Source organism: Hemisphaericaspora subhashii, assembly GCF_019202705.1.
Source record: "Hemisphaericaspora subhashii strain CBS 10753 chromosome Unknown scaffold42, whole genome shotgun sequence".
Classification (NCBI taxonomy): domain Eukaryota; kingdom Fungi; phylum Ascomycota; class Pichiomycetes; order Serinales; family Debaryomycetaceae; genus Hemisphaericaspora; species Hemisphaericaspora subhashii.
This window is the reverse complement of record NW_026057306.1, coordinates 1-27,873: the sequence shown is the minus strand read 5'-3', so window position 1 is coordinate 27,873 and position 27,873 is coordinate 1. Positions and strand designations below refer to the sequence as shown.

Sequence of the window (27,873 nt, the reverse complement as noted above, 5' to 3'; positions counted from 1 at the left end):
TTACATTTTTCTACCACATTTCAACCATTAACTCCCTCTTCCATCATTAATAGACTTGACGATTATTACTCCCTGAATTTATAGAATCATTTTTAATAGACTATTGTTACCACTACTGTTACTACAACCAATATCCCAAGAAAAGAAAGAGAGAGACAGATCCTCCACTTCCACATCATTTGACTTTTGACTTTTCACTTTTTTTACAACCAACTTTGACTTTTCATTTTAATGTATGAGTAGTGCTACCATTAGATGCACATTAATAATTAATAGAACTAATACTAACAATATACTTGTAAATAGATCATCCTTATTATTATTCACTTCAACTAATTATTATTCAAATAACAACAGATATTTTGTATATACAACAACAACTCAGAAACGTTATTTTTCATTTACAAAGTATTATTATAACAAATTAACAACAATGTCAGATCAATCAAATACACCTCCTACTACTCCTACTACTCAGGATTATCCATCATTACAACAAGATTTACCATCTCATTTCTTTGGTTTAAATTCAGTCTCAGTTGCTGAACCATCTAAAGTTACTGATTTTGTTAAATCTCATCAAGGTCATACTGTAATCTCCAAAATTTTAATTGCCAATAATGGTATTGCTGCAGTTAAAGAAATTAGATCAGTTAGAAAATGGGCTTATGAAACCTTTGGTGATGAAAGAGCTATTCAATTTACTGTCATGGCAACTCCAGAAGATTTAGAAGCTAATGCAGAATATATTAGAATGGCTGATCAATTCGTTGAAGTTCCAGGTGGTACTAATAACAATAATTATGCCAATGTTGATTTAATTGTCGAAATTGCTGAAAGAACTAATGTTCATGCTGTTTGGGCTGGTTGGGGTCATGCTTCTGAAAATCCACTTTTACCAGAAAGTTTAGCTGCTTCTCCAAAGAAAATTGTCTTTATTGGTCCTCCAGGTTCTGCTATGAGATCTTTAGGTGATAAGATTTCTTCTACTATTGTTGCTCAACATGCTAAAGTTCCATGTATTCCTTGGTCAGGTACTGGTGTTGATGAAGTTCAAATTGATGAAAAAACCAATTTAGTTTCTGTTAGTGAAGATGTTTATTCTAAAGGTTGTTGTACTAGTCCAGAAGATGGTTTAGTTAAAGCTAAAGAAATTGGATTCCCAGTCATGATTAAAGCTTCTGAAGGTGGTGGTGGTAAAGGTATTAGAAAAGTTGATAATGAAGAAAATTTTATTACTTTATATAATCAAGCTGCCAATGAAATCCCAGGTTCTCCAATTTTTATTATGAAATTAGCTGGTGATGCCAGACATTTAGAAGTTCAATTATTAGCTGATCAATATGGTACTAATATTTCCCTTTTTGGAAGAGATTGTTCTGTTCAAAGAAGACATCAAAAGATTATTGAAGAAGCTCCAGTTACTATTGCCAACAAGGAAACTTTCCATGAAATGGAAAATGCTGCAGTTAGATTAGGTCAATTAGTTGGTTATGTTTCTGCTGGTACTGTTGAATATCTTTATTCTCATTCTGAAGATAAATTTTACTTTTTAGAATTAAATCCAAGATTACAAGTTGAACATCCAACTACTGAAATGGTTACTGGTGTCAATTTACCAGCTGCTCAATTACAAATTGCTATGGGTATTCCAATGCATAGAATTAGAGATATTAGAACCCTTTATGGTGTTGATCCTCATACTACTACTGATATTGATTTTGAATTCAAAACTGAAAGTTCATTAGTTACTCAAAGAAGACCAGCTCCAAAGGGTCATTGTACTGCTTGTCGTATTACTTCTGAAGATCCTGGTGAAGGTTTTAAACCATCTGGTGGTTCCTTACATGAATTAAACTTTAGATCATCATCAAATGTTTGGGGTTATTTCTCAGTTGGTAATCAATCTTCAATTCATTCATTTTCAGATTCTCAATTTGGTCATATTTTTGCCTTTGGTGAAAATCGTCAAGCTTCTAGAAAACATATGGTTGTTGCCCTTAAAGAATTAAGTATTAGAGGTGATTTTAGAACTACTGTTGAATATTTGATTAAATTATTAGAAACTCCAGATTTTGAAGATAATACCATTACAACTGGTTGGTTAGATGAATTAATTACCAAGAAATTAACTGCTGAAAGACCTGATCCAATTGTTGCCGTTGTTTGTGGTGCTGTTACCAAAGCTCATATTAAGGCTGATGAAGAAAGAAAAGAATTTACTCAATCTTTAGAAAAAGGACAAGTTCCACATAAGAATAATTTAAAAACTGTTTTCCCAGTTGAATTTATTTATGAAGGTGAAAGATATAAATTTACAGTTACTAAATCTTCAGAAGATAAATATACTTTATTCCTTAATGGTTCTCGTGTTGTTGTTGTAGCTCGTCCATTATCTGATGGTGGTTTATTAGTTGCCGTTGGTGGAAAATCTCATTCTGTCTATTGGAAAGAAGAAGCTGCTGCTACTAGATTATCAGTTGATGGTAAGACTTGTTTATTAGAAATTGAAAATGATCCAACTCAATTAAGAACTCCATCTCCAGGTAAATTAGTTAAATATTTAGTTGAAAGTGGTGAACATGTTAATGCTGGTCAACCATATGCTGAAGTTGAAGTCATGAAGATGTGTATGCCTTTAATTGCTCAAGAAAATGGTATTGTTCAATTAATCAAACAACCAGGGTCTACTGTTAATGCTGGTGATATCTTGGCTATTTTAGCTCTTGATGATCCATCTAAAGTCAAACATGCTAAACCATTTGAAGGTACTTTACCAGAATTAGGTGAACCAAATGTTACTGGTAATAAGCCAGCTCATAAATTTGAATATTTTGCTAATATTTTGAAAAATATCTTGGGTGGTTATGATAATCAAGCTATTATGAGTTCTACTTTGAAGAATTTGGTTGAAGTATTGAAGGATAGAGAATTACCTTATTCTGAATGGAATCAATGTATTTCTGCTTTACATTCAAGATTACCTGCTAAATTGGATGAATCATTAACTACATTAATTGAAAGATCTCAATCTAGAAATGTTGATTTCCCAGCTCGTCAAATTTTGAAACAAATTATTAAGGCTGTTGCTGATTCTCATGATGATTTATTGAAGGATGTTGTTGCTCCATTAGTTGCAATTGCTACTCGTTATCAACATGGTGTGGTTGAACATGAATATGATTTCTTTGCTGGTTTGATCAATGAATATTACAATGTTGAAAGTTTATTCTGTGGTGATAATGTTAGAGAAGATGATGTTGTTTTGAAATTGAGAGATGAAAATAAATCTGATTTGAACAAGGTTATTGGTGCTTGTTTATCTCATTCTAGAGTCAGTGCTAAGAATAATTTAGTGATTGCTATTTTGGAACTTTATCAACCATTATTACAAGGAAATTCATCAGTTGCTACTTCTATTAGAGATTCATTAAAGAAATTAGTTCAATTGGATTCACGTAGTTGTGCTAAGGTTACTTTAAAAGCTAGAGAAATCTTGATTCAATGTTCATTACCATCTATTCAAGAAAGATCTGATCAATTAGAACATATCTTAAGATCTGCTGTTTTGGAAACTTCTTATGGTGAAATTTATGCTAAACATAGAGAACCAAAATTGGAAATTATTCAAGAAGTTGTTGATTCTAAACATACTGTATTTGATGTCTTATCACAATTCTTAGTTAATCCAGATGAATGGGTCGCTATTGCTGCTTCTGAAGTTTATGTTAGACGTTCTTATAGAGCTTATCAATTGAATCAAATCCAATACCATTTCCATGATCGTTTACCAATTATTGAATGGAAGTTCCAATTACCAAACATGGCGTCATCTCGTTATAATGCTGTTCAAACTCCATCAGGTGATGAAGAAGCTACTGCTATGAAACATGCTGCTTCTGTTTCTGATTTATCTTTTGTTGTTGATTCCAAATCTGAAAACTTGGCTAGAACTGGTCTTTTGGTTCCATGTAGACATGTTGATGACGTTGATGAAATGTTGATTGCTGCATTAGAAAGAATCCACCCAAGTGATGCCATTAGTTTCAAAGCTAAAGGTAAAGCTCAAAAGGATGCTCAATTAATGAATGTTTTGAATGTTGTTGTTACCAATATTGATGGATATGAAACTGAAGAAGAAATCTTGGGTAGAATCAATGAAATTTTGGATGAATATAGAGATGATTTGATTAATGCTGGTATTCGTCGTATTACCTTTGTTGTTGCTCATAAAGTAGGTAGTTATCCAAAGTATTATACTTTTACTGGTCCAGATTATCTTGAAAACAAGGTTATTAGACACATTGAACCTGCTTTAGCTTTCCAATTAGAATTAGCCAGATTAGCCAACTTTGACATCAAACCAATTTTCACTGATAACAGAAACATTCATGTTTATGAAGCTGTTGGTAAGAAAGCTCCATCTGATAAGAGATTCTTTACTAGAGGTATTGTTAGACCTGGTATTATTAGAGATGAAATTAGTATTAGTGAATATTTGATTGCTGAATCCAATAGATTAATGAGTGATATTTTGGATGCTTTAGAAGTTATTGATACTTCCAATTCTGATTTGAATCATATTTTCATCAATTTCTCCAATGTTTTCAATGTCCAACCATCTGAAGTTGAAGCTGCTTTCGGTTCATTCTTAGAAAGATTCGGTAGAAGATTATGGAGATTAAGAGTTACTGGTGCTGAAATTAGAATTGTTTGTACTGATCAAGCTGGTAATTCATTCCCATTAAGAGCTATTATCAACAATGTTTCTGGTTATGTTGTCAAATCTGAATTATATATGGAAGTTAAGAATGCTAATGGTGATTGGGTATTTAAATCAATTGGTCATCCTGGATCTATGCATTTAAGACCAATTTCTACTCCTTATCCTGCTAAAGAATCTTTACAACCAAAACGTTATAGAGCTCATAATATGGGTACTACTTATGTTTATGATTTCCCAGAATTATTCCGTCAAGCTACTATTTCTCAATGGAAGAAGCATGGTAAGAAAGCTCCAAAGGATGTTTTCACTTCATTAGAATTGATTCATGATGAAAATGATCATTTAGCTGCTGTTGAAAGAGAACCTGGTTCCAATAAGATTGGTATGGTTGGTTTCAAGGTTATTGCCAAGACTCCAGAATATCCTCGTGGTCGTCAATTTATTATTGTTGCTAATGATATCACTCATAAGATTGGTTCTTTCGGTCCTGAAGAAGATGATTATTTCAACAAATGTACTGAATTAGCTAGAGAATTGGGTATTCCAAGAATTTATCTTTCTGCCAACTCAGGTGCTAGAATTGGTGTTGCTGATGAATTGATTCCATTATTCCAAGTTGCTTGGAATGAAGAAGGTTCTCCAGATAAAGGTTTCAAATACTTGTATTTGACTCCAGAAGCTAAGAAGGCTATTGATGATGATGGCAAAGGTGATACTATTGTTACTGAACGTTTTGTTGAAAATGGTCAAGAACGTCATGTCATTAAGGCAATCATTGGTGCTGAAGATGGTTTGGGTGTTGAATGTCTTAAGGGTTCTGGTTTGATTGCTGGTGCAACTTCTAGAGCTTATAAGGATATTTTCACTATTACTTTAGTCACTTGTAGATCTGTTGGTATTGGTGCTTATTTAGTCAGATTAGGTCAAAGAGCTATTCAAATTGAAGGTCAACCAATCATTTTAACTGGTGCTCCAGCTATCAACAAATTATTAGGTAGAGAAGTTTATACTTCTAACTTACAATTAGGTGGTACTCAAATCATGTACAGAAATGGTGTTTCTCATTTAACTGCTAATGATGATTTAGCTGGTGTTGAAAAGATTCTTGAATGGTTATCTTATGTTCCAGCTCAACGTGGTATGCCAGTTCCAATCTTAGAATCTACTGATCCATGGAATAGAGATATTGACTACTATCCACCAAAACAAGAAACTTATGATGTTAGATGGATGATTGAAGGTAGAGAGATTGATGGTGAATTTGAATCTGGTTTATTTGATAAAGGATCTTTCCAAGAAACTTTATCTGGTTGGGCTAAGGGTATTGTTGTTGGTAGAGCTCGTCTTGGTGGTATTCCAATTGGTGTTATTGGTGTTGAAACTAGAACTATTGAAAACTTAATCCCAGCTGATCCTGCTAATCCTGATTCTACTGAAACTTTGATTCAAGAAGCTGGTCAAGTTTGGTATCCTAACTCTGCTTTCAAGACTGCTCAAGCTATTAATGATTTCAATAATGGTGAACAATTACCTTTGATGATTTTGGCTAATTGGAGAGGTTTCTCTGGTGGTCAAAGAGATATGTACAATGAAGTTCTTAAGTATGGTTCTTATATTGTTGATGCCTTAGTTGATTTCAAACAACCAATCTTTACTTATATTCCTCCAACTGGTGAATTAAGAGGTGGTTCTTGGGTTGTTGTTGATCCAACTATTAATCCAGATATGATGGAAATGTATGCTGATATCGATTCTAGAGCCGGTGTTTTGGAACCAGAAGGTATGGTTGGTATTAAATATAGACGTGATAAGTTATTGGCTACTATGGCAAGATTAGATCCAACCTATTCTGAATTAAAGGCTAAATTAAATGACAGTTCATTATCTGCTGAAGAACACTCTCAAGTTACTGCTAAGATTGTTGCTCGTGAAAAGGCTTTGTTACCTATTTATGCTCAAATCTCTGTTCAATTTGCTGATTTACATGATAGATCTGGTCGTATGTTGGCTAAAGGTGTTATTAGAAAGGAAATCAAATGGACTGAAGCAAGAAGATATTTCTTCTGGCGTTTACGTCGTAGATTGAATGAAGAATATGTCTTGAGACTTATTGGTGAACAAGTTAAGAATGCTAGTAAATTAGAAAAGGTTGCTAGATTGAAGAGTTGGATGCCAACTGTTGACTATGAAGATGATGAAGCTGTTAGTACTTGGATTGAAGAACATCATGGTAAGTTACAAAAGAAGATTGAAGAATTGAAACATGAAGCTAATCATGCTAATATTGTCAAATTATTACATGAAGATCCAAACACTGCTGTTACTGCTATGAAAGATTTCATTGGAACTCTTTCTGATGAACAAAAGGAACAATTCCTTAAGTCATTCAAATAAGAAGCTTGATTGTTGATTTGTTGGTTTGATTTTGATTTTTATCGTATTTTATTATTTTGTATTTGTTTATATTTTTTATTTTTATTATTATTTAGGAAAAACTTTTAATGGAAAAACTTTTATTTAAAAAAATTGTTTGTGGTTTTTTTTTTGCACCCAAAATTTGTAATAATCTCTTATACTGCATTGTAAAGAATTTGTGTATATAATAAATAAGAAGATATGAAGTTCAGTTTGTCATTTTCAATTCCATTCCTTCTAGTAATAAACAATTGCATATGCTTTTCATCCTTCATAGTTGCCCTTAAATATTCTGTTAGTATAGATGCATTCAAAGAATATGATGGAAACCTTCCTGAGTCACAACAAGTCAAAGACTATATAACTAATAACTTTACAATTGGAAACTTTTCAGGTTTTACTGGTGACTTCGACAAGACTCAACTCCAAAGATTAAGAAAATCTCCCCTTGTTGATGAAATTAGTCCCGATATTACATTGAAATCATTTGATGATAAGGAACAAGAGGATGCACCTAAGCATTTGGCAAGGTTAAGTAGACAATCAAGAATGAAGCCAGGAAAGATTTATCCCTATCTTTACGATGATCATTTCACGGGGAAGAAGGTGAATGCATATGTCATAGATTCCGGTATTCAAATTGGTCATCCTGAATTTCAAGGCAGAGCACGAACAGGGAAAGATTTTACTGGAGAAGGGTCTGGGGATATTAATGGTCATGGAACTCATGTGGCAGGATTGATTGGGTCTCAAACCTATGGAGTGGCAAAAAAAGTTGAGATGTTTGAAGTGAAAGCGATGAACTCGAAAGGCTATTCCACATTAAGTGTGGTATTAAAGGCAATTGAATTTTGTGTGAATCATCGTGAAAAATCACAAAGATTGGGGGTTGCCAATTTATCAATGGGTGCCTATAAGAATTTAATACTAAACAGAGCAATTGAAGAAGCATTCAATACTGGTCTAGTTATGGTGGTTGCTGCAGGAAACTCCAATATTAATGCATGTCTCACGAGTCCAGCTAGTTCGAAATATGCAATCACAGTGGGAGCAATTGATGATTACAATGATGTTATTGCCAATTTCTCAAATTGGGGAGAATGTGTTGATATTTTATCTAGTGGTGTCACAGTCAAAAGTGTGGATGCCCATAATAAACACAAATCACTGGTACGGTCAGGGACTTCTATGTCTTCTGCGATAGTTACAGGGTTGGTTGTTCAGTTGTTAAGCGAAGGGGTGGACCCACCTGACATCCGAAAGTCCTTGATGGCAATGTCTACTGAAGATAAAATCCCTGATAGATCACTATTTCTTAAAAGAGGCACACCCAATAGAATTGCAGGCAATGGACTATTTGTCCCAGAAAAGCAATACGACCTGGATGGAAATAGTTTTGATTAAATGTATATAGAAGTATGTACCAAGACAAATGAAGATATAATAATAGAAAACTGAGCCACGCCAGAGTCTGACTCGGTAGCACAAAACAATCATATTTCCTATAGAAAAGTGCCAATGAGATTGGTCTTGGGATTCTGAGGGCATATCACAAGACTATGTGAAATTGCGTAATGTGGTTGTCTGCAAAACTATGATATGGGAGACTTCTTTGTTTAAACAAAATTTGTTATGTTTGTTAAGTGGCTGCAAAATATAAACCATACAATGCGCATTAAATAAAAAACAATAGGTTTCCGTTAGCTTCTGTTACAACGTTTATGCAGTTAGGAGACAACGATGCTTTTGATAATTTGTACTATATTAACGTATATTAGTTCTTGTTTGGGAGAGAAATACGTCGTTTCTCTCAGAAACACTGCTACGTTAGACTCGTTCACTGCTTATGATTTCAATTATCCTGAGTCAGACAGGATCCAACAGCTCATTACCAAGATGTTTTCAATTGGAAACTTTTCTGGATTTGCAGGTGATTTTACGACACAAGCTCTAGAGAGACTTAATAGATGTCCCTTGGTTTTTGAAGTAACCCCGGATATTCCATTCTATGCTTATGATTTAGAAGTGCAAGAAAATGCCCCAAGACATTTGGCAAGAATCAGTCGCCAAAGAAGAATGCGACAAGGTGCAAGCTATCCATATATCTTTGATGATGATTATATTGGAGTTGGAGTTAATGCTTATGTCATAGATTCTGGTGTTGAAGTGGAGCATCCAGAATTCCAGGGCCGTGCGAGCCACGGAAAAGATTTCACCGGTGAAGGTTCTGGTGATTCCAACGGTCACGGAACTCATGTTGCTGGTATAATCGGGTCAGAGACATATGGTGTTGCAAAAGGAGTCGAAATTATTGAAGTCAAGGCTTTGAATACCAAAGGTGCAGGTTCTTTGAGTACAATTTTAAATGCCATTGAATTTGCAGTTAATCATAGAGAGAAGACTGGAAAACATGGGGTTGCAAATTTGTCATTGGGTTCCTATAAAAGTCAAACATTAAATAATGCCATAGAAGAAGCTACCAAAAATGGATTGGTTATAGTTGTGGCAGCAGGAAATTCAAATATCGACGCTTGTCTCGCAAGTCCAGCAAGTTCAAAATATGCAATTACAGTAGGTGCGATTGATGACCTTACTGACACCATTACCAGTTTTTCCAACTGGGGTCAATGTGTTGATATTTTTGCGAGTGGTTTCCAAGTTAAGAGTGTAGATGCAAAATATCAACAAAAAGCTCTGACCTTATCTGGTACTTCTATGGCTGCTCCTATTGTAACTGGAATGGTTGCCCAACTATTAGGAGGTGGGGTACCTCCCCGTGATATTAAGAAAACTTTGATCAAGATGTCAGCCAAGGATCGTATTCCCAAGTCGTCTTTTTTCCTTAGGAAAAGAACCCCCAATAGAATTGCTTATAACCGAGTTGCTGAGAGAGATTACTATACCGAGGAAGAAGACTCTGATGAGGGATATTCGTCGTGAGTATTACCAGGAGAGAACGTTTCTAAGTAAATTTTAGTTAAAGAGATAGGATTTTTATTGTGTATATTTTTTGTAGCATATTTAGTAAAAGTAACAAGTTTTAGATCCAGCAATCAAACATAACACGTTTGAAAGACTTCTTTTGTACGGTTGAGAGCAGATCTTTCTTTGGTTAGCGGCACGTCTCGATTTTTCTGATCTTCTATGATTGCGAAGACATTTCCGATTTGGTTGATATGCGATTTGCAGCCAATTAAATATATTTTGTTATGACGAACATACATATATATTGGAAGTCAGATTCAATGGATTTAAATTTTGATGCAATGTAACGTTAGATTTCAATACTTTAGATGATGCCAGTGATCATTATATGTTTGCTACTTTCAATTCTAAGAGTTTGCTCAGGAACTATGCCCTATCTAGTGTCCCTCAAAAACTCAGTAAGTTTGGACTCGTTTATGAACTACGATCTCACGTATCCAAAATCACTTCAAGTTCAACAACTAATCAGTAATTCCTTTTCATTTGGTAATTTTAATGCATTCGCGGGTAGTTTCTCCAAAGAAATAATAGATAGATTAAAACGATGTCCACTCGTGGCAGAAGTTACTCCAGATATTATGTTGAAAGCTTATGAAATCTTCAAACAAGATGATGCACCCAGACATTTGGCAAGATTGAGCCGTAAGAAACGATTGAATCCACATAGAAATTATTCTTATTATTTCGATAGTAACTATATTGGAATGCAAGTCAATGCGTACGTTCTAGATTCTGGAGTTCAGATATATCATCCCGAATTCGAGGGGCGAGCAATTCATGGACGAGATTTCACACGTGATGGACCAGGAGATGTAAACGGACACGGTACACATGTTGCTGGTATTATTGGATCAAGAACTTATGGTGTTGCAAAAAATGTACAAATTGTTGAAGTGAAGGCTTTGAATGATAAAGGTGCTGGTTCTTTAAGTACGATAATTGCTGCTATTGAATTTGCAGCCAATCATAGACTTCAATCTGGTAGAATGGGAGTTGCAAACTTATCCCTAGGTGCATATAAAAATGCAATGTTAAATAGTGCCATTGAAAAAGCAGTTAGAACTGGCTTGGTAATTGTTGCAGCTGCTGGAAATTCTAATATAGATGCATGTTTAACTAGTCCCGCGAGTTCTGGTGCTGCTATCACAGTGGGTGCCATAGATGATTTCAATGATTCCCTAGCAAATTTTTCCAATTTTGGAGAATGCGTTGACGTGTTTTCAAGCGGAGCCTATGTTGAAAGTATAAACATCAAAGATTCTTCTAAACCACTGATACTTTCCGGTACTTCAATGTCGGCCCCAATAGTAACCGGACTAGTAGCAAATTTACTTAGTGAAGGTATCCCACCCCATCTTATCAAAGAAACTTTAATGAAGAGGTCAGTGAAAAATAGAATGCATCTAACTGCTTTACATCTCAAAAAGCGAACTCCCAATAGAATAGCTTACACAGGCATTGAATATGAAGAGAGTAAAGCTGAAATAAAATCTGTATAGAAGTGTAGTAGTAGTAGTATTAGTAATGGCTGTGATTCTTGAGCCGCTGTCACAAACTACCGAAAAAAGATTGAATGTGAATACTCAAGCCGCGAAGGGAAAGTTCATCACTTAATTCTTCACTTTCTGGTGGCATCTTATAATGGTGCTGATTTGGGGGAAAGTAACATAAGTTACTATATAGTCGAAGNAGCCGCATGTTAAATAAATAGAGAGCGAAAAAATACGATTTAGGTGGTTGTAAAAAAATAGTATGGCAGCTAATATTAATACATCCTTAACCTTCACGAATATCAATACATTATGGCTAAAAGAAAATCAAAGTCGAAGAGACGTGATAAGGAGGAATCGGACCCAATTGAATTACTCAAGAGAACTGCTACTGCAATTAGTATGGTCTACCGCGGTATTTAGTAACTGTTGTATTTTACTAACAAATTCTTATCAACAGATCGTGATCCTCAAGCATTCACATCTGCATTTCCATTGAGCAGTTTTAAAACACCTTATGTTGATTCAAGTAGATGGGCAGAAGTTGAAAGGATTGGCAAAACTGATAATCAACCAAATGAATTTAAAAAGAATCCTGGAGAAGTCCTAGCGGAAGATCTTACATATGATATTTATGCAAACAAGCATGATCCTTATCCCGCTTGGAATCCACCAGAACAAGTTCCAATAACCAAAGAAGCAATAGAAGCTATATTTTTACAATTGACAACTATATTTGGATTCCAATTTGATAACACCAGAAATATGTTCGACTACTTGTTGCGTTTGTTGGATTCTAGAGCTTCTAGGCTTGGTCCTACTCAGGCGCTAAAATCTGTCCATGCCGATTATATTGGTGGCGTCAATGCTAACTTCAGGAAGTGGTATTTCGCTGCTCTGTTAGATATAGATGATGCAATTGGATTTGATAACGTTACCAAAAGTGGAAGGGTTAAAGACTCAAATGAGTACGTCTCCTTATTGGAGGAAGCAGAAGAACAATGGTCTACAAATATGTTAACGCTTTCTCCTACAGATTGTGTAATTCAATTGGCCTTGTATCTTTTAGTTTGGGGAGAGGCCAATAATATAAGATTCATGCCTGAATGTATTTGTTTTATTTTCAAGTGTTGCAATGATTACTACTTTTCAATAGATCCTGATATTCCTGTTACGACCGTCACCCGGAGTTTCCTTGACCATATAATCACCCCGCTCTACGATTTTTATAGAGATCAATCTTATGTTCTTGTTGAAGGAAAGTATCATAGACGTGATAAGGATCACGAATCCGTGATTGGGTATGATGACATGAATCAACTTTTCTGGTACAGCAAAGGACTTGAACGTTTAGTATTATCTGATAAGAAAACCAAGTTGATGACACTTCAACCACATGAGAGATATGAAAAATTGAACGAAATCTTGTGGCACAAGGCATTCTATAAAACATTTAGGGAAAGACGAAGTTGGTCTCACGTGCTTGTCAATTTTAACAGAGTTTGGATTATTCATGTTTCGGTATTTTGGTACTACACTCTATTTAACTCGCCAACATTGTACACCAAGAACTATCAACCTCATGTGGATAATCAACCAACCAATCAGGCACGCCTTGCTGTCCTTTCGCTTGCTGGTTCTGTTGCAATCCTCATTTGTATGTTTAGCTTGATTCTTGAATTATCCTTTGTCCCCAGAAAGTGGGCTGGTGCACAAACTGTTATTAAGAGGTTGTTTTTCCTTTTCTTATGTTTGCTAATCAACACTGGGCCAACGGTATATTTATTTCTTATGTACCCATTGAATATTGAAGATACGATTGGGTTAGTCATAGCATCATTCCAGTTTGCCTTTTCCATATTGGTTGTAATGTATTTATCTATTGTTCCGTTGGGAAAATTATTTACAAGAACTGCCAGAGAAAACGATCGGCGTTATCTTCCAACACAATATTTTATTACCAACTTTTATCAACTCACGGAAAGTGACAGGATTGCTTCTTATGGTTTGTGGTTTGCAATATTTGTTTCCAAGTTTATTGAATCTTATTTCTTCCTTACACTTTCTATGCGGGATCCTGTTCGAGAGCTTAGTGTGATGAAAATGACCAGATGCGCGGGAGAGGTATGGATTGGCACCTGGCTTTGTACGAGACAAACTATGATTGTTTTAGGTTTGGTTTACGTTACAGACTTGGTTTTGTTCTTTTTGGATACCTATTTATGGTACATTGTGTGGAATACCATATTCTCAGTTTGCCGCTCATTTTATATTGGTGTATCTATTTGGACTCCCTGGAGGAATATATTTTCAAGATTGCCCAAAAGAATATTTTCAAAGATTATATCAGTATCTGGGGATAAGAACGTTAAAGCAAAGTTGCTTGTATCACAAGTCTGGAATTCAATTGTCATTTCAATGTATCGTGAACATTTGATTTCCTTGGAACATGTCCAGAAACTTATCTACAAACAGATTGATACTCCTGGGATTGAAGGTGGATCAGTGTTGAAAGAGCCAATTTTCTTTGTTTCTCAAGAAGATCAATCGATAAAATCTTCCTTATTTCAGGACCAATCAGAAGCTCAAAGGAGGGTTACATTTTTCGCCCAATCATTGTCTACCCCTATGCCAGAAGTTGGACCTGTCCAGTTGATGCCTTCGTTTACCGTGTTAATTCCCCACTATGGTGAAAAGATTACCCTTTCATTACGTGAAATTATTAGAGAAGAAGAACAATATTCTCATGTGACCATGTTGGAATATTTGAAGCAACTTCACCCAATTGAATGGAGCTGTTTTGTTAAAGATACTAAAATGTTGGCCGAAGAATTCGAAACTGACTCATCATCTGCAGAATTTCGCAAGGAAAAGCTCGACGATCTTCCATATTATTCAGTCGGTTTTAAGATTGCAACACCCGAATATATCCTTCGTACCAGAATTTGGGCATCTCTCAGATCCCAGACTCTTTATAGAACTATATCTGGTTTTATGAATTACTCCAGGGCAATTAAATTGTTGTTTGATGTTGAAAACCCAAACCTGGCTGGCTTCCAAAATGAACAGGAAAAGTTGGAACAAGCTTCCATAATGGCACATAGAAAATTTAGAATAATAACATCAATGCAAAGATTAAAATATTTCACTCAAGAAGAAAAAGAGAATACTGAATTTTTGTTGAGAGCATATCCTGAACTTCAAATTTGTTATCTTGATGAAGAAGTTGATGAAGCCACGGGAGAAGTTGTATACTTCTCATCCTTAGTTGACGGAAGCTGTGCAATTATGGAAAATGGTGAACGGGAGCCAAAATATAAAATCAGATTGTCTGGAAATCCAATTCTTGGTGATGGAAAATCTGATAATCAGAATCATTCTTTGATCTTTTGTAGGGGAGAATATATTCAATTAGTTGATGCCAATCAAGATAATTATTTGGAAGAATGTCTTAAAATTAGAAGTGTTTTGGCTGAGTTCGAAGAAGCTACATTTCCTATTGATCCATATGCGAAGGATCTCAAAAATACTGAGATGGCATATCCTGTCGCAATAATTGGAACAAGAGAGTATATTTTTTCTGAGAATATTGGGATACTTGGTGATGTAGCTGCTGGAAAAGAACAGACTTTTGGTACTTTGTTTGCGAGAACATTGGCTCATATTGGTGGTAAATTGCATTATGGTCATCCAGACTTTTTGAATGGAATCTTTATGACAACCAGAGGTGGTGTATCCAAGGCACAAAAAGGTCTTCATTTGAATGAAGATATATATGCTGGTATGAATGTTGTTTTGAGAGGTGGTAGGATTAAGCATTGTGAATATATGCAATGTGGTAAGGGAAGAGATTTAGGATTTGGTTCCATCTTGAACTTCACTACTAAGATTGGGGCAGGAATGGGAGAACAAATGCTATCTAGAGAATATTTCTACTTGGGAACACAATTGCCATTGGATAGATTCCTATCATTTTATTATGCACATCCCGGTTTCCATTTGAATAATGTCTTTATCATGCTTTCCATTCAGTTATTTCTCCTCGTGGTCGCAAACCTCGCTGCTTTGACCAATGAATCTACAATTTGTGAATACGATAGATATAGACCAATAACTGACCCAAGAAGACCTGTTGGTTGTTATAACTTAATACCAGTTGTTCATTGGTTGGAAAGATGTATTTTTTCCATTTTCATTGTGTTTGTCATTTCATTTGTCCCTTTGGGTGTGCAAGAACTTACGGAACGGGGATTCTATAAAGCAATAACAAGACTTGGAAAACAATTTGCATCATTTTCACCTTTATTTGAAGTATTTGTTTGTCGAATTTATGCACATTCCTTGGTGAGTGATATTTCCATTGGTGGTGCAAGGTATCTTGCAACTGGTCGTGGTTTTGCAACAATTCGGGTTCCATTTTCTACTCTTTATTCAAGATTTGCTGTGGAGAGTCTTTATTATGGTTCATTATGTGGTCTTTTGATATTTTATGGGTCTATATCTATGTGGAAATTACTGTTATTATATTTCTGGATCACGATTATTGGGTTAATGATTTGTCCATTTTTGTACAATCCCAATCAATTTTCGTGGAAAGATTTCTTTTTGGATTATAAGGAATATCTTAGATGGTTATATCGAGGAAATAGTAAACCACGGATATCATCTTGGATAAATTTCACTAGACTTAGAAGAAGTCGGATTGTGGGTGTAAAAAGCAAGAGATATAGTTTGAATGAAGAGATTAAAGTTGTGAGTGAAGTGAAACCCTCGAGATTTAGTTTAGTGATATCCGAATCATTACAACAATTAGGTGCAATATCGGTGGTAGCATTCGCTTATTTGTTTTCCAATTCCCAAAATGATGCAAGAGGCACATATCCAGTGAATAGCATTTTGAGAATGCTTATAGTTACTTTTGGTCCTATTGTGGTCAATTTTGCAATATTATTGGCTTGCTTTGTCATTTCTGCGATATGTGGACCGTTATTAACCTTGTTCTGCAAGAAGTTTCCATCTTTTGTTGCAGCATTTGCTCATATCCTTGCATTAATTAATCATGTATTCTTTTTTGAATTATTGTGGATGTTACAAAATTGGAATTTTTCAAGAACAATACTTGGGTTTGCCTTATCTGTATTGATTCAACGCTGGTTTTTACAAATGATTACTATTCTATTTATTTCAAGAGAGTTCAGACATGATAGATCAAATCGTTCATGGTGGTCTGGAAAATGGGCAACTGCCGGATTGGGTTGGTATATAATCACTCAACCATTGAGAGAAACTATTTGTAAATTGACGGAATTGTCCTATTTTGCTGGGGATTTGGTTGCAGCTCATTTAATATTATATGCTCAAATTCCAATATTGCTTATTCCATATGCTGATAAATGGCATACATTGATGTTATTTTGGCTTAAACCTGGTAATCAAATTAGACCTAGAATCCTATCAAAGAAGCAAAAGAGGAAAAGAAGATTTCAAGCTAATTTATACCTTATATTATTTTTGTTTGGATTGATTTTATTTTCTAGCATATTTGCAGTTCCTATCATAGTCAACAAGTACTTGGATATTGATTTCGAACTGTATGCTCCTTCGATAATGCATCCTTTGTTTCAGCCATATATTCTTTCAACGAGTAGAAAGGGATTGCTTAAAAGTTTAGAAATCAGGCATTACTAATTTTGGCGTATATATTTATACTTCTATCTATATAATGAGTTTTTATTTAAATAAATCTCGAAATGCTAATAAATCTTCTGGGTGTTTCTGTTCAACTTTTTGTAGAATATTGTTCTTCAATTGATCGTCTGCCATCATCATGGAAAGATCGTATCTTTTAAATTTGGAGAATTGTGATAAATGATTAAGAATTAATTTATTCCAACTTGGCATCATTTCATTAGCAGCGGCATACTCAGCTGCTTCAAGGAAGAACTGCAAGAAATCTGTATCGATTCCTGAAGAAGCAAAGATTGTTCTATAAGATTCGTCATCAAGGTTAAGGATGTATTCGTACCCCTTTACTTTCTGGGATGCCGGAAGTTTTCGTAGAACAGTAAGTAATTGCAATGGCAGCTTTTCTTGGGATTCGTCGGTCGTGCCAGTTATCTTGGAAGTGGGCTTGGTTTGTTGAGTTTGTTCCTTATGTGTGAAAATCTCCTTTATTTCTTTCTCTGCATCTGAAGTGATACTCAGAGCTTTTTGAATAGGTTGGATGGTTGGGACAACTGGGGGAGTAGTTTTCTTTGGTTCTAGGAGGCTGATAAATTCATTAGGCAATTCATCAACATTTTCTATTCGAATATTCACAAGATTTTCTCCATCTATCATATCTTCATCTAAATCAGCTGTATTTCGAATATTCTCTAACTCGGTTTTGGCATTCACATTCTTGGGATCCAATTTCAACACCATTTCAAAAGCTTCTTTAGCTCGTTTTAATCGATTCAATCCTTTCAACGAGATTCCTTGCCTATAATACAATTTCGTCAAAAGGGGATTGGGAGCTCCTAGATTGATCCCGCTTATACAATCTTTGTAGGCTCTTTCATAATCTTTCAAATTGATGAAACATTGGGCACGGTTGGAATATAGGACTGGGTTGTACATGTCTAATTGAATTGCATCACGATATATTTTGGCCGCCTTCTTGTATTCCTTATTGGCGAATGCCTTGTTTCCTTCATTCTTGAGTTGTTCTGCAGTTAACATATCTTGCTGTTTGGATTTGGATTGATGAAGGATGGGAAGGAATTGATAAATTCATTTTTCTTTGTTCATCGACTCTTCTAACACATATTTTAGGCAAGACCACCTTGAAATGACAGTGGAAGAATTACATGATGAGGTGAGGGCAATTGATGCAATATATCCTGATTCAGTAACAGACATAGCACCTCAGATATACACATTTAAAATCCCAAATCATGAATGCATATCAATTCAATTGACATTTCCAGAAAATTATCCTGAAGAAAGCCCACAATTATTACAAATAATTAATGATAATAGAAGTCGATTCACTGATAATACATATCTAGAACGAAATATAAATGAAATATTACAGCGAGCATTTGTTCCTGAACAAGTTATGCTTTTTGAATTGTTGACTGAATTGCAAGAATTCTTCGATAGGTATGTGGAGGAACATCCAGTACCACCATCACCACCACCAGAGAAGAAAAAGGATGCTGAAGAAGAAACTGTAACAACAGCTCCTGTGAAAAAGAAAGAATCAGTGAATTTGAAAGTTGAAGTAGATCCAACTATTGGTTGGAAACAATCAGATCCTATAATAGATAGAAAATCCACATTTATAGCATATGCCAGGAAAGTATCTAGTTTAGAAGAAGCTCAATCTTATCTCAACGAATTGATAACTGATAAGAAGATATCTAGAGCCACTCATAATATTTCTAGTTGGAGAATCAAAACATCAGATGGAATCCAATTCCAAGATTGTGATGATGATGGAGAGACTGCGGCTGGAGGAAGATTGTTACATGTTCTACAGGTATGTTGACTGTGCTGTATTCGTAATTTGCGTGTGATTTTTTACTAACTATTTCTATTTGACTATAGATGATGGATGTATGGAATGTTATCGTTGTTGTCAGTCGTTGGTTTGGAGGAATCCATTTAGGACCTGACCGATTCAAACATATAAATTCTGCTGCTAGGGATGTTATTATAAAAGGACAATTTCTAGATGCTGAAACTAATAATACAAAGAAAAAGAAGAAATGATAAAGGAGATGATGATAGGGTTAATGAATAGCAAAGGTCTGTGTGTGTCTAGGATTCATCTTTAGATAACTTTCTCTTCTTTCTCGGCACACTTGATGGTTTGTGTTCAATCTTTCTCTTTTCCCACAAAGAATTTAACTCATCCAGAGATTTCTAGAAATATATATTGTTAGTATATTCACTTTATAATAAAGTTATAATTACAGTTGTGGAAACATACATCTTTCTTTGTCTTTCGATTTGAATGGTCGTCAAGAATTATTGCTTCTTTCGTTATCCTCACAACATCGTCTTCTTCTGGCTTATTTTCTTCATTTTGTGTACCCCATGATCGTCTGGTAGGAGCACTCATTATTCCGCCATATCCCACAATTTCTATCTTTGGTTTTCTTTCTGCTAATTTCAATAACTTAGCCAGATGTGGTATTGCCCATTCTGAGGAATCGGTTATTTTTTTCTGGGTGGTGGTTGTGTCTGCTTTTGCTGTCTTTGATTGATCTTGTTTTTGCATGAACTTCATGTTCATGACCCTGCTGGAAAGTCCTGACATTGGTGGTTATGTGTTTGTATATAGTATAAGTAGTGGAATTGGTTAGAAAGTGGATACAAACAAATCTTCTTCCGCAAAGATGTAAATAATTATTGCTTGAGGATTTTATTTAGTTCAATAAGTTTTTTTCTAGTGCTAAAAAAGATGAGCGATGAGCATCTGTACATAATCTGAAAAATTTATTAACCATCTTCTTTGATCTCCTCTTAAGTTACCAAGTCAAACTTATACCAAAGATGAAATCAGATTTCAAGTTCTCTAACCTTTTAGGAACAGTATATAGAAAGGGGAACTTATTATTCACCAAAGATGGAACCAAATTATTATCACCAGTAGGAAATCGAGTTTCATGTTTCGATTTAGTCAATTCCAATTCATTCACTTTCAATTATCAACATAGAAAGAATATCACCAATATAGCCTTAAACACCCAAGGAACATTATTAATCTCCATTGATGAAGATGGCCGTGCCATTCTTGTGAATTTTATCCTGAGAGTTGTATTACATCATTTTAATTTCAAATCTAGGGTTCATGATATTAAATTTAGTCCTTGTGGACATTATTTTGCTGTAGCTGTAGGGAGATTTATTCAAGTTTGGAAAACTCCTGATTTTAGTGAAGATAGACAATTTAGTCCGTTTGTTAGACATAGAATATATCTGGGTCATTATAATGATGTTTTAAGTATTTCTTGGTCACAAGATTCAAGATTTTTCATAAGTACAAGTAAAGATATGACTGCTAGGATTTTTTCAATTTCTTCATTGGAAAAAGATGTTGGTATGACATTTTCTGGACATCGAGATTATGTTATGAATGCGTTTTTCAGCGCTGATCAAGAAATCATTTATACTGTAAGTAAAGATGGTGCATTATTTAAATGGGAATATACTGAAAAACCAACTGATGAAAGTGAGGATGAAGAAGATGAGGAAGAAGATGGAGAATCTACCAAACCTATGAGTTGGAGAATTACAAGAAAGGAATTTTTCTTTGCTGATTCGAAATTAAAATGTGCAACTTTCCATCCAGAATCAAACTTATTAATTGTTGGATTTTATAATGGTGAGTTTAGGATATATGAAATTCAAGATTTTAATCTTGTTCAACTGTTAAGTATGGGACAAAATTCAGTTGACACTGTCAATATCAATAAATCTGGTGAATGGTTAGCATTTGGATCTTCTAAATTAGGACAATTGTTAGTATATGAATGGCAATCCGAATCATATATCCTTAAACAACAAGGACATTTTGATTCTATGAATACCTTAGCCTATTCTCCCGATGGGTCAAGATTAGTTACTGGATCTGATGATGGTAAGATTAAGATTTGGGATGTCCAATCCGGATTCTGTTTAATGACATTTACTGAACATTCATCTGCAGTAACTGAAGTTAAATTTGCCAAAAGGGGACAAGTATTATTTACCAGTTCTTTAGATGGGACAATAAGAGCATGGGATTTAATCAGATATAGAAATTTCCGAACTTTTACTGCCTCTTCTCGTATTCAATTTAATTGTTTGGCCGTTGACCCCAGTGGTGAAATCATTTGTGGAGGGTCTCAAGATTCATTTGAAATTTATGTCTGGTCAGTTCAAACTGGACAATTATTAGATTCATTAAGTGGACATGAAGGTCCAATTTCATGTTTGACTTTTGGTCAAGAAAATTCGATATTGGCAAGTGCTTCATGGGATAAAACAATTAGAATTTGGAATATATTTGCTCGTAGTCAAAGTGTTGAACCAATTGAAGTCAGTCATGATGTTATTTGTTTGACTATGAGACCTGATTGTAAAGAAATTGCTGTCCTGACATTAGATGGTCATATTACCATATTTGATATTGAAGATGCCAAGCAATTACATATGATTGATGGAAAGAAGGATATTATTAAAGGAAGATATCTTGAAGATAAATTTATTGCCAAGAATTCAGCTCGTGGGAATTATTTCAGTACTATTTGTTATTCATTTGATGGGTTAACTTTATTAGCAGCTGGTAATAATAATTCCATCTGTATGTATGATATTGATAATGAAGTATTATTGAAAAGATTCATTGTTTCAGAAAATATGTCAATTGATGGAACTTTACAATTCCTCAACAGTGGTAAGATTACTGATTCTGGTATAAATTCTGATTTGATTGATCGTGATGGAGAATTAAGTGACTTGGAAGATAGACTTGATAATACATTACCAGGTTCACAAAGAGGTGGAGATCCAGGTGAACGTAGAATCAGACCTGAAATTAGAGTAACAGCAATTGAATTTTCCCCTACTTCATCAGCATTTGCTGCTGCTTCAACTGAAGGTTTATTGGTTTATTCAATTAATCAAGAAGTCATTTTTGATCCATTTGATTTAGATGTTGATATTACTCCTGAAGCCACTTTGGAAGCACTTGATGAAAAGGAATATCTTACTGCATTAGTTATGTCTTTTAGATTGAATGAAAGTTATTTAATTCATAAGACATTAGAATCAATTCCATTGAGTGATATTCAATTAGTTTGTCAAGATTTACCAGTTGTTTATATCTCACGTGTTTTGACTTATGTTGGTGAATTATTGATAAAGCAAGATTCTCATCATTTTGAATTTTATTTACTTTGGGTTAAGAATTTATTAATTCAACATGGGAAATATATTCAAGAACATAAATTTGAATTTCTGTCTTCAATGAAATTATTATCAAGATTTTTAAATAAGGTTGGTAAAGATGTTGTTACTATTGGAAAGAAGAATAAATACTTGTTGAGCTATTTGACTGTCAGTAAAGATTTAAAAGAAGATGGCAAAGATCAAGATATTATACTGGAAATGGAAGATGATTCTGGTTCTGGTTCCGAAGATGAAGATGATGATCAAATAATAGAAGACCAAAACGATGAAGATGAAGAAGGTGGATGGTTTGGATCAAATGAAAATGGAATCAAAGCCAGCAATGGAATTGTATTCAGTGGTCCAAATGACAGTGACGACGATGATAGTGATGATGAATTGATAGAAGTATAAGTAGTCATTTAGTGTAAGTATTCATAGTCTTTAATGTGTATATTAGGAAAAGTAGTTTTTTTTTTGCAACACAATTTGAATCTCTTCTTTTGTTTGTATCCCCCACGTAGACTAAATTGGGGGATACAAAATGGAGGAAAGAAGGTTGACTTTATAAATTATCCAATTGATGATATTGTACAGTTTGAAGAAGAAAAAATGGCTGCTAAAAATAAAAATAGAATTTACAAATAAAAAATAATTTATGGCTAAAGCCATTTCGTAAAATAACAATTATTTTTTAGTAATTTAAACAATAGCTTGTTTTTTTGCCTAACCAAAATTGTGTGTTAAATTATTTTCTTATTTATAAAATTGTACCTTTTCTACACACAGCTAAATCCTTGTATTGATATAATCAACCTATATGCAACAGCAACCAATTTATCTATTATATTTGGAGATTGGAGACATTCTACAGAACAAATTGGAAACTATTTTCACGAACCTGAAATATTCCCATACAATTTTGGTTGTTTTAATTTTTACATGCGTAATAGAAGAAGGTCGTGGTATTAGATTCAAAAATGTGTAGGTACACTTATAATTAAGTAGAGTTGCATTAACTTAGCGAAAACGATGATGAGATTTTGCTCGGAGCGGAGAATCTTCAAATTAGATCCCGGGCACTGTAACTTTATTAAAGATAAATGTTTTCTTGGGTAATTGTATTACTAGGCAAGGGGTTGAATATCTCACACATTGCCTAACGTTCTCGTGCAATGACATTACCAGCCAGCGTTGTTAAAAAAAATGAAACAGCTATTTTTTTTCTTGCTTAATACAATTAAACTGTAAATGTGTTAATAAATGAATATTTTTTTGTGGACGTTTTTTTTTCCACATCGTTTATTTTTCGCTGGTGTTGCTTTTTTTTTTTCTTTATTCTTTTGAAATTTATCAATGTATGTCTAATTTAATTAAATTAGACACACACATCCCACATACATACCTATTACCAGTTTAACACAAAGGTTATGCATATATCTCATGAAGTTGTTGATTATCAATTGGGAGATTCTTACTAGAGTTTGTTAAAGTCATAAAGTTTAGCTAAAGAAATACAAATTGAAATATAGATACGTCATGTAACCCTGTAGAAATATGCAAAAGAAAAATAAAAAATCTTCTCTTCTTATTTCTCATTCCATTTAATTTTCTTAACGAAAAATAATTTTATTTTAATGTCACTAAACAACTCCCCACTTTTTTTTTTTGGTTCATTTTACACCCAAAAAAAAGAAAGGCTGTTTTAAATTAAAAAATAAATTATTAGAAATTATCAACACATTTAAATAATTGGTGGTAAATATATTTACCACACAAAGGATTGAGCTGCCATTATTAATGGAAAATAAAATTAGATGTCTGTCTGATTTCCAGAAAGTCATCTTATAAATTGGTCATCAATTCGTTCAATCATAAAAAAACCAAACCATTTCAGTTTTCTTTTCTTTCTCTCTTTTTCTCTTCTTTTTAGATTAAAACATTAAAGGTAAAATCACACAAACCGTTTTAGAAGGCCAAATTTTATTTTTGTAGCATCTTCCCACTCACTTCCACACATCCACCACACCCACACATTCGTTAATCAATCAAAAAAAAATTGCCAATTGATTTGAACTAACAAATATTTAAATACTCCCAAAATCCCCACCTAATTGCATCACTCCCAATCCCCCCCTATTAATATTTAAATAAATTTCCTGTAAAAATTATAAAATTATTTTGCATTGAAATTCATTATTTATTTACAAACCATCATTTCATTTTAATAATTAATTTTTAGAATTTTTCAATTTTGTGTCCGAAAGAATCCTTTTTTTTTGTATAAATAAAAAGTGTCCGAGTTCCCCCTTAAGCCAAAAAAAAAAAGAACATTCCACTTTATCAATTTTCAATTTCCCTTTTTTTAAATTAGAAAAACCCACAATTGTCAATTGACCCATACTTAACTCCCCCCATATAAACAACAATGACTAGAGATATTTCCAATCACTTACTTTTCGAAGTTGCAACTGAAGTTGCTCATAAAGTCGGTGGTATTTATTCCGTACTTAAATCAAAAGCTCCAATTACTGTTGCAGAATATAGAGAACGTTATACTTTAATTGGTCCCCTCAATTATCAATCGGCACAAATTGAAGTTGAAGAATTACCAGTTAAAGATCCAATGATCAAACAAACATTGGACCAAATGAGTGAACGTGGTATTCGTTGGCTTTATGGTAGATGGTTAATTGAAGGAGCTCCAAGAGTTCTTTTATTCGATATTTGGTCAGCTGGTCATAATTTAAATGAATGGAAATCTGATTTATGGAATATTGCCGGTATTCCAACTCCTGACCATGATTCTGAAACTAATGATGCTATTTTATTAGGTTATTTGGTTGCTTGGTTCTTGGGAGAATTAGTTTATAATGATCGTGAAAGAGCCGTTATTTGTCATTGTCATGAATGGTTAGCTGGTGTTGCATTACCATTATGTAGAAAAAGAAGAATTGATGTTACTACTATTTTCACCACTCATGCAACTATTTTAGGTAGATATCTTTGTGCTGGTTCAACTGATTTCTATAATAATTTAGCTAATTTCGATGTTGATGCCGAAGCTGGTAAAAGAGGTATTTATCATCGTTATTGTATTGAAAGATCAGCTACTCATTCTGCTGATGTTTTCACTACAGTTTCTCATATTACTGCTTATGAATCTGAACATTTATTAAAAAGAAAACCGGATGGGGTTTTACCAAATGGTTTAAATGTGGTTAAATTCCAAGCGGTTCATGAATTCCAAAACTTACATGCTTTAAAGAAGGCTAAAATTAATGAATTCGTTAAAGGTCATTTCTATGGTAATTATGATTTTGATTTAGAAAATACTTTATACTTTTTCATTGCTGGTAGATATGAATTCAGAAATAAAGGGTGTGATTTCTTTATTGAAGCTTTAGCTAGATTAAACCATAGATTGAAAGAAAGTGGTTCCAAAATGACTGTGGTTGCATTCATTATTATGCCAGGTAGAACTCAATCTTATACTGTTGAAACCTTGAAAGGTCAAGCTGTTATAAAACAATTAGAATCTACTATTGAAGAAGTTCAAAAGAAAGTTGGTGAAAGATTATTTGAACATTGTGCAAGATTCCCAAATGCTCATGGTAAAATTCATAATGAAGTTCCATCAATTGATGAATTAATTAAACCTGCTGATAGAGTCTTATTAAAGAGAAGAATCTTTGCCTTAAAACGTGAAGGATTACCACCAATTGTGACTCATAATATGGCTGATGATGATAATGATCCAATCTTGAATCAAATTAGACGTGTTCAATTATTCAACCGTCCAGAAGATCGTGTTAAGATTATATTCCATCCTGAATTCCTTAATGCCAATAATCCAATCTTATCCCTTGATTATGATGAATTTGTTCGTGGTTGTCATTTGGGTGTTTTCCCATCATATTATGAACCATGGGGTTATACTCCTGCTGAATGTACTGTTATGGGTGTTCCATCAATTACTACAAACTTATCTGGTTTTGGTTGTTATATGGAAGATTTGATTGAAAACACAAGTGATTATGGTATTTATATTGTTGATAGAAGAATGAAATCAGTTGATGAATCAATTAATCAATTATCTGATTATATGTATGATTTTAGTGAAAAGACTCGTCGTCAAAGAATTAATCAACGTAATCGTACTGAAAGATTATCTGATTTATTAGATTGGAAACGTATGGGATTAGAATATATTAAAGCTCGTCAATTATCTTTAAAGAGAGCATATCCTGATAAATTCCAAAATGGAGCTAATCCATTTGCAAATTCTTCAAATTTGAAATTAACTCGTCCATTAAGTGTTCCAGGATCTCCAAGAAGTGGGAAACTTGGATTAATGACTCCTGGTGATTTAGGTTCTTTAGGTGAAGCTCAAGAAAGTTTGAATACTGAAGATTATGTTGGTTTTAAATTGGGTACTTCAGATGATGATGAAGATGAAGATGATGATACTCATCATTATCCTTTAACTTTAAGAGGTAATTCTGAACCACCTCAAGATAAGTAGATAAGTGGAGATGACAAAAAAAAAACATTGATTTTTTATTTTTTTTTGTATGTATATTTCCCCCTTTCTTTGTATTTGCCTTTTGTTGTTTTTTTTGTTAATAAGTAATTAATAGTAGTAGATATGTTATAGTTGTCTTTTGCTCACATGTTTTATAATATACAGTCATTTTAGAGATAATGAAGACTAATCTAATTAGTTCTATATTTATTGCCACCAAAAGCGGAAATCCTTGAGCCGCAGTGGCTTATATGTGGCGGAATTAAAAATACAAATTTGGCTGCAAAAAAAGTTTTAATTTTTCTCTTGGCTATAAATTCAATCTGTATAAGGTGATAAACCATAACAGGTAAAACATTTCGTTGACCTCGTGGCAGAAGATTCTTCTTCTCAGATTATATGGCTAATAAATAGATCACTTCCTAACTATAGTTACCTAGTTTCCTTCATATGTTCTTGGGTATGGCATGCTTTTATTAGATAGTTGCCGACATCACTTATGACTGACAGTAGTGCAGTTTCCAAGCTCTATTATATNTCATATGTTCTTGGGTATGGCATGCTTTTATTAGATAGTTGCCGACATCACTTATGACTGACAGTAGTGCAGTTTCCAAGCTCTATTATATTACTAATGCTAAGTATTATATCGATCAATTTTGCTTAATTCGTAAGGTTGACACTTTGATGTGGCTTTTTTTCTCTATAGCAGGATAACCATAAAGATAAGCTTGGATGGATGTCTTTGTGTATGTCGAAAATGTTGCATACACCCCTCTACAGTGTATTTTTTTACGGAAGTTTATAGAAAT

The 27,873-nt window shown here is 33.9% G+C and overlaps 9 protein-coding genes across 9 annotated transcripts; 7 read left to right on the top strand and 2 right to left on the bottom strand. All coding sequences in view use genetic code 12, as the record gives it.

Moving 5' to 3' along the window:
* Positions 1-433: 433 nt before the first annotated feature.
* On the top strand, positions 434-8,545 carry ACC1 (acetyl-CoA carboxylase; the record flags this gene model as incomplete). Its single annotated transcript, XM_049407107.1, has 2 exons — positions 434-7,107; positions 7,441-8,545. 2 exons carry the CDS (start codon positions 434-436, stop codon positions 8,543-8,545), a joined length of 7,779 nt encoding a protein of 2,592 aa, XP_049263419.1.
* Positions 8,546-9,037: 492 nt separating this feature from the next.
* J8A68_003268 (S8 family peptidase) lies at positions 9,038-10,081 on the top strand (the record flags this gene model as incomplete). The annotated part of the gene is made up of 1 exon (XM_049407106.1): positions 9,038-10,081. One exon carries the CDS (start codon positions 9,038-9,040, stop codon positions 10,079-10,081), a length of 1,044 nt encoding a protein of 347 aa, XP_049263418.1.
* A 413-nt stretch (positions 10,082-10,494) lies between these two features.
* On the top strand, positions 10,495-11,625 carry J8A68_003267 (S8 family peptidase; the record flags this gene model as incomplete). The annotated part of the gene is made up of 1 exon (XM_049407105.1): positions 10,495-11,625. The coding sequence occupies one exon, from the start codon at positions 10,495-10,497 to the stop codon at positions 11,623-11,625; it is 1,131 nt and encodes a 376-aa protein (XP_049263417.1).
* Positions 11,626-11,928: 303 nt separating this feature from the next.
* Positions 11,929-17,304, top strand: GSL2 (Gsl2p; the record flags this gene model as incomplete). Its single annotated transcript, XM_049407104.1, has 3 exons — positions 11,929-12,016; positions 12,077-13,740; positions 13,981-17,304. 3 exons carry the CDS (start codon positions 11,929-11,931, stop codon positions 17,302-17,304), a joined length of 5,076 nt encoding a protein of 1,691 aa, XP_049263416.1.
* A 42-nt stretch (positions 17,305-17,346) lies between these two features.
* On the bottom strand, positions 17,347-18,336 carry J8A68_003265 (uncharacterized protein; the record flags this gene model as incomplete). The annotated part of the gene is made up of 1 exon (XM_049407103.1): positions 17,347-18,336. One exon carries the CDS (start codon positions 18,334-18,336, stop codon positions 17,347-17,349), a length of 990 nt encoding a protein of 329 aa, XP_049263415.1.
* Positions 18,337-18,445: 109 nt separating this feature from the next.
* J8A68_003264 (uncharacterized protein) lies at positions 18,446-19,371 on the top strand (the record flags this gene model as incomplete). Its single annotated transcript, XM_049407101.1, has 2 exons — positions 18,446-19,138; positions 19,207-19,371. 2 exons carry the CDS (start codon positions 18,446-18,448, stop codon positions 19,369-19,371), a joined length of 858 nt encoding a protein of 285 aa, XP_049263414.1.
* Positions 19,372-19,419: 48 nt separating this feature from the next.
* On the bottom strand, positions 19,420-19,921 carry J8A68_003263 (uncharacterized protein; the record flags this gene model as incomplete). The annotated part of the gene is made up of 2 exons (XM_049407100.1): positions 19,420-19,524; positions 19,592-19,921. The coding sequence occupies 2 exons, from the start codon at positions 19,919-19,921 to the stop codon at positions 19,420-19,422; spliced, it is 435 nt and encodes a 144-aa protein (XP_049263413.1).
* Positions 19,922-20,157: 236 nt separating this feature from the next.
* PWP2 (snoRNA-binding rRNA-processing protein) lies at positions 20,158-22,950 on the top strand (the record flags this gene model as incomplete). The annotated part of the gene is made up of 1 exon (XM_049407099.1): positions 20,158-22,950. The coding sequence occupies one exon, from the start codon at positions 20,158-20,160 to the stop codon at positions 22,948-22,950; it is 2,793 nt and encodes a 930-aa protein (XP_049263412.1).
* A 2,014-nt stretch (positions 22,951-24,964) lies between these two features.
* Positions 24,965-27,061, top strand: GSY1 (glycogen (starch) synthase; the record flags this gene model as incomplete). Its single annotated transcript, XM_049407098.1, has 1 exon — positions 24,965-27,061. One exon carries the CDS (start codon positions 24,965-24,967, stop codon positions 27,059-27,061), a length of 2,097 nt encoding a protein of 698 aa, XP_049263411.1.
* Between the last annotated feature and the right edge of the window lie 812 nt (positions 27,062-27,873).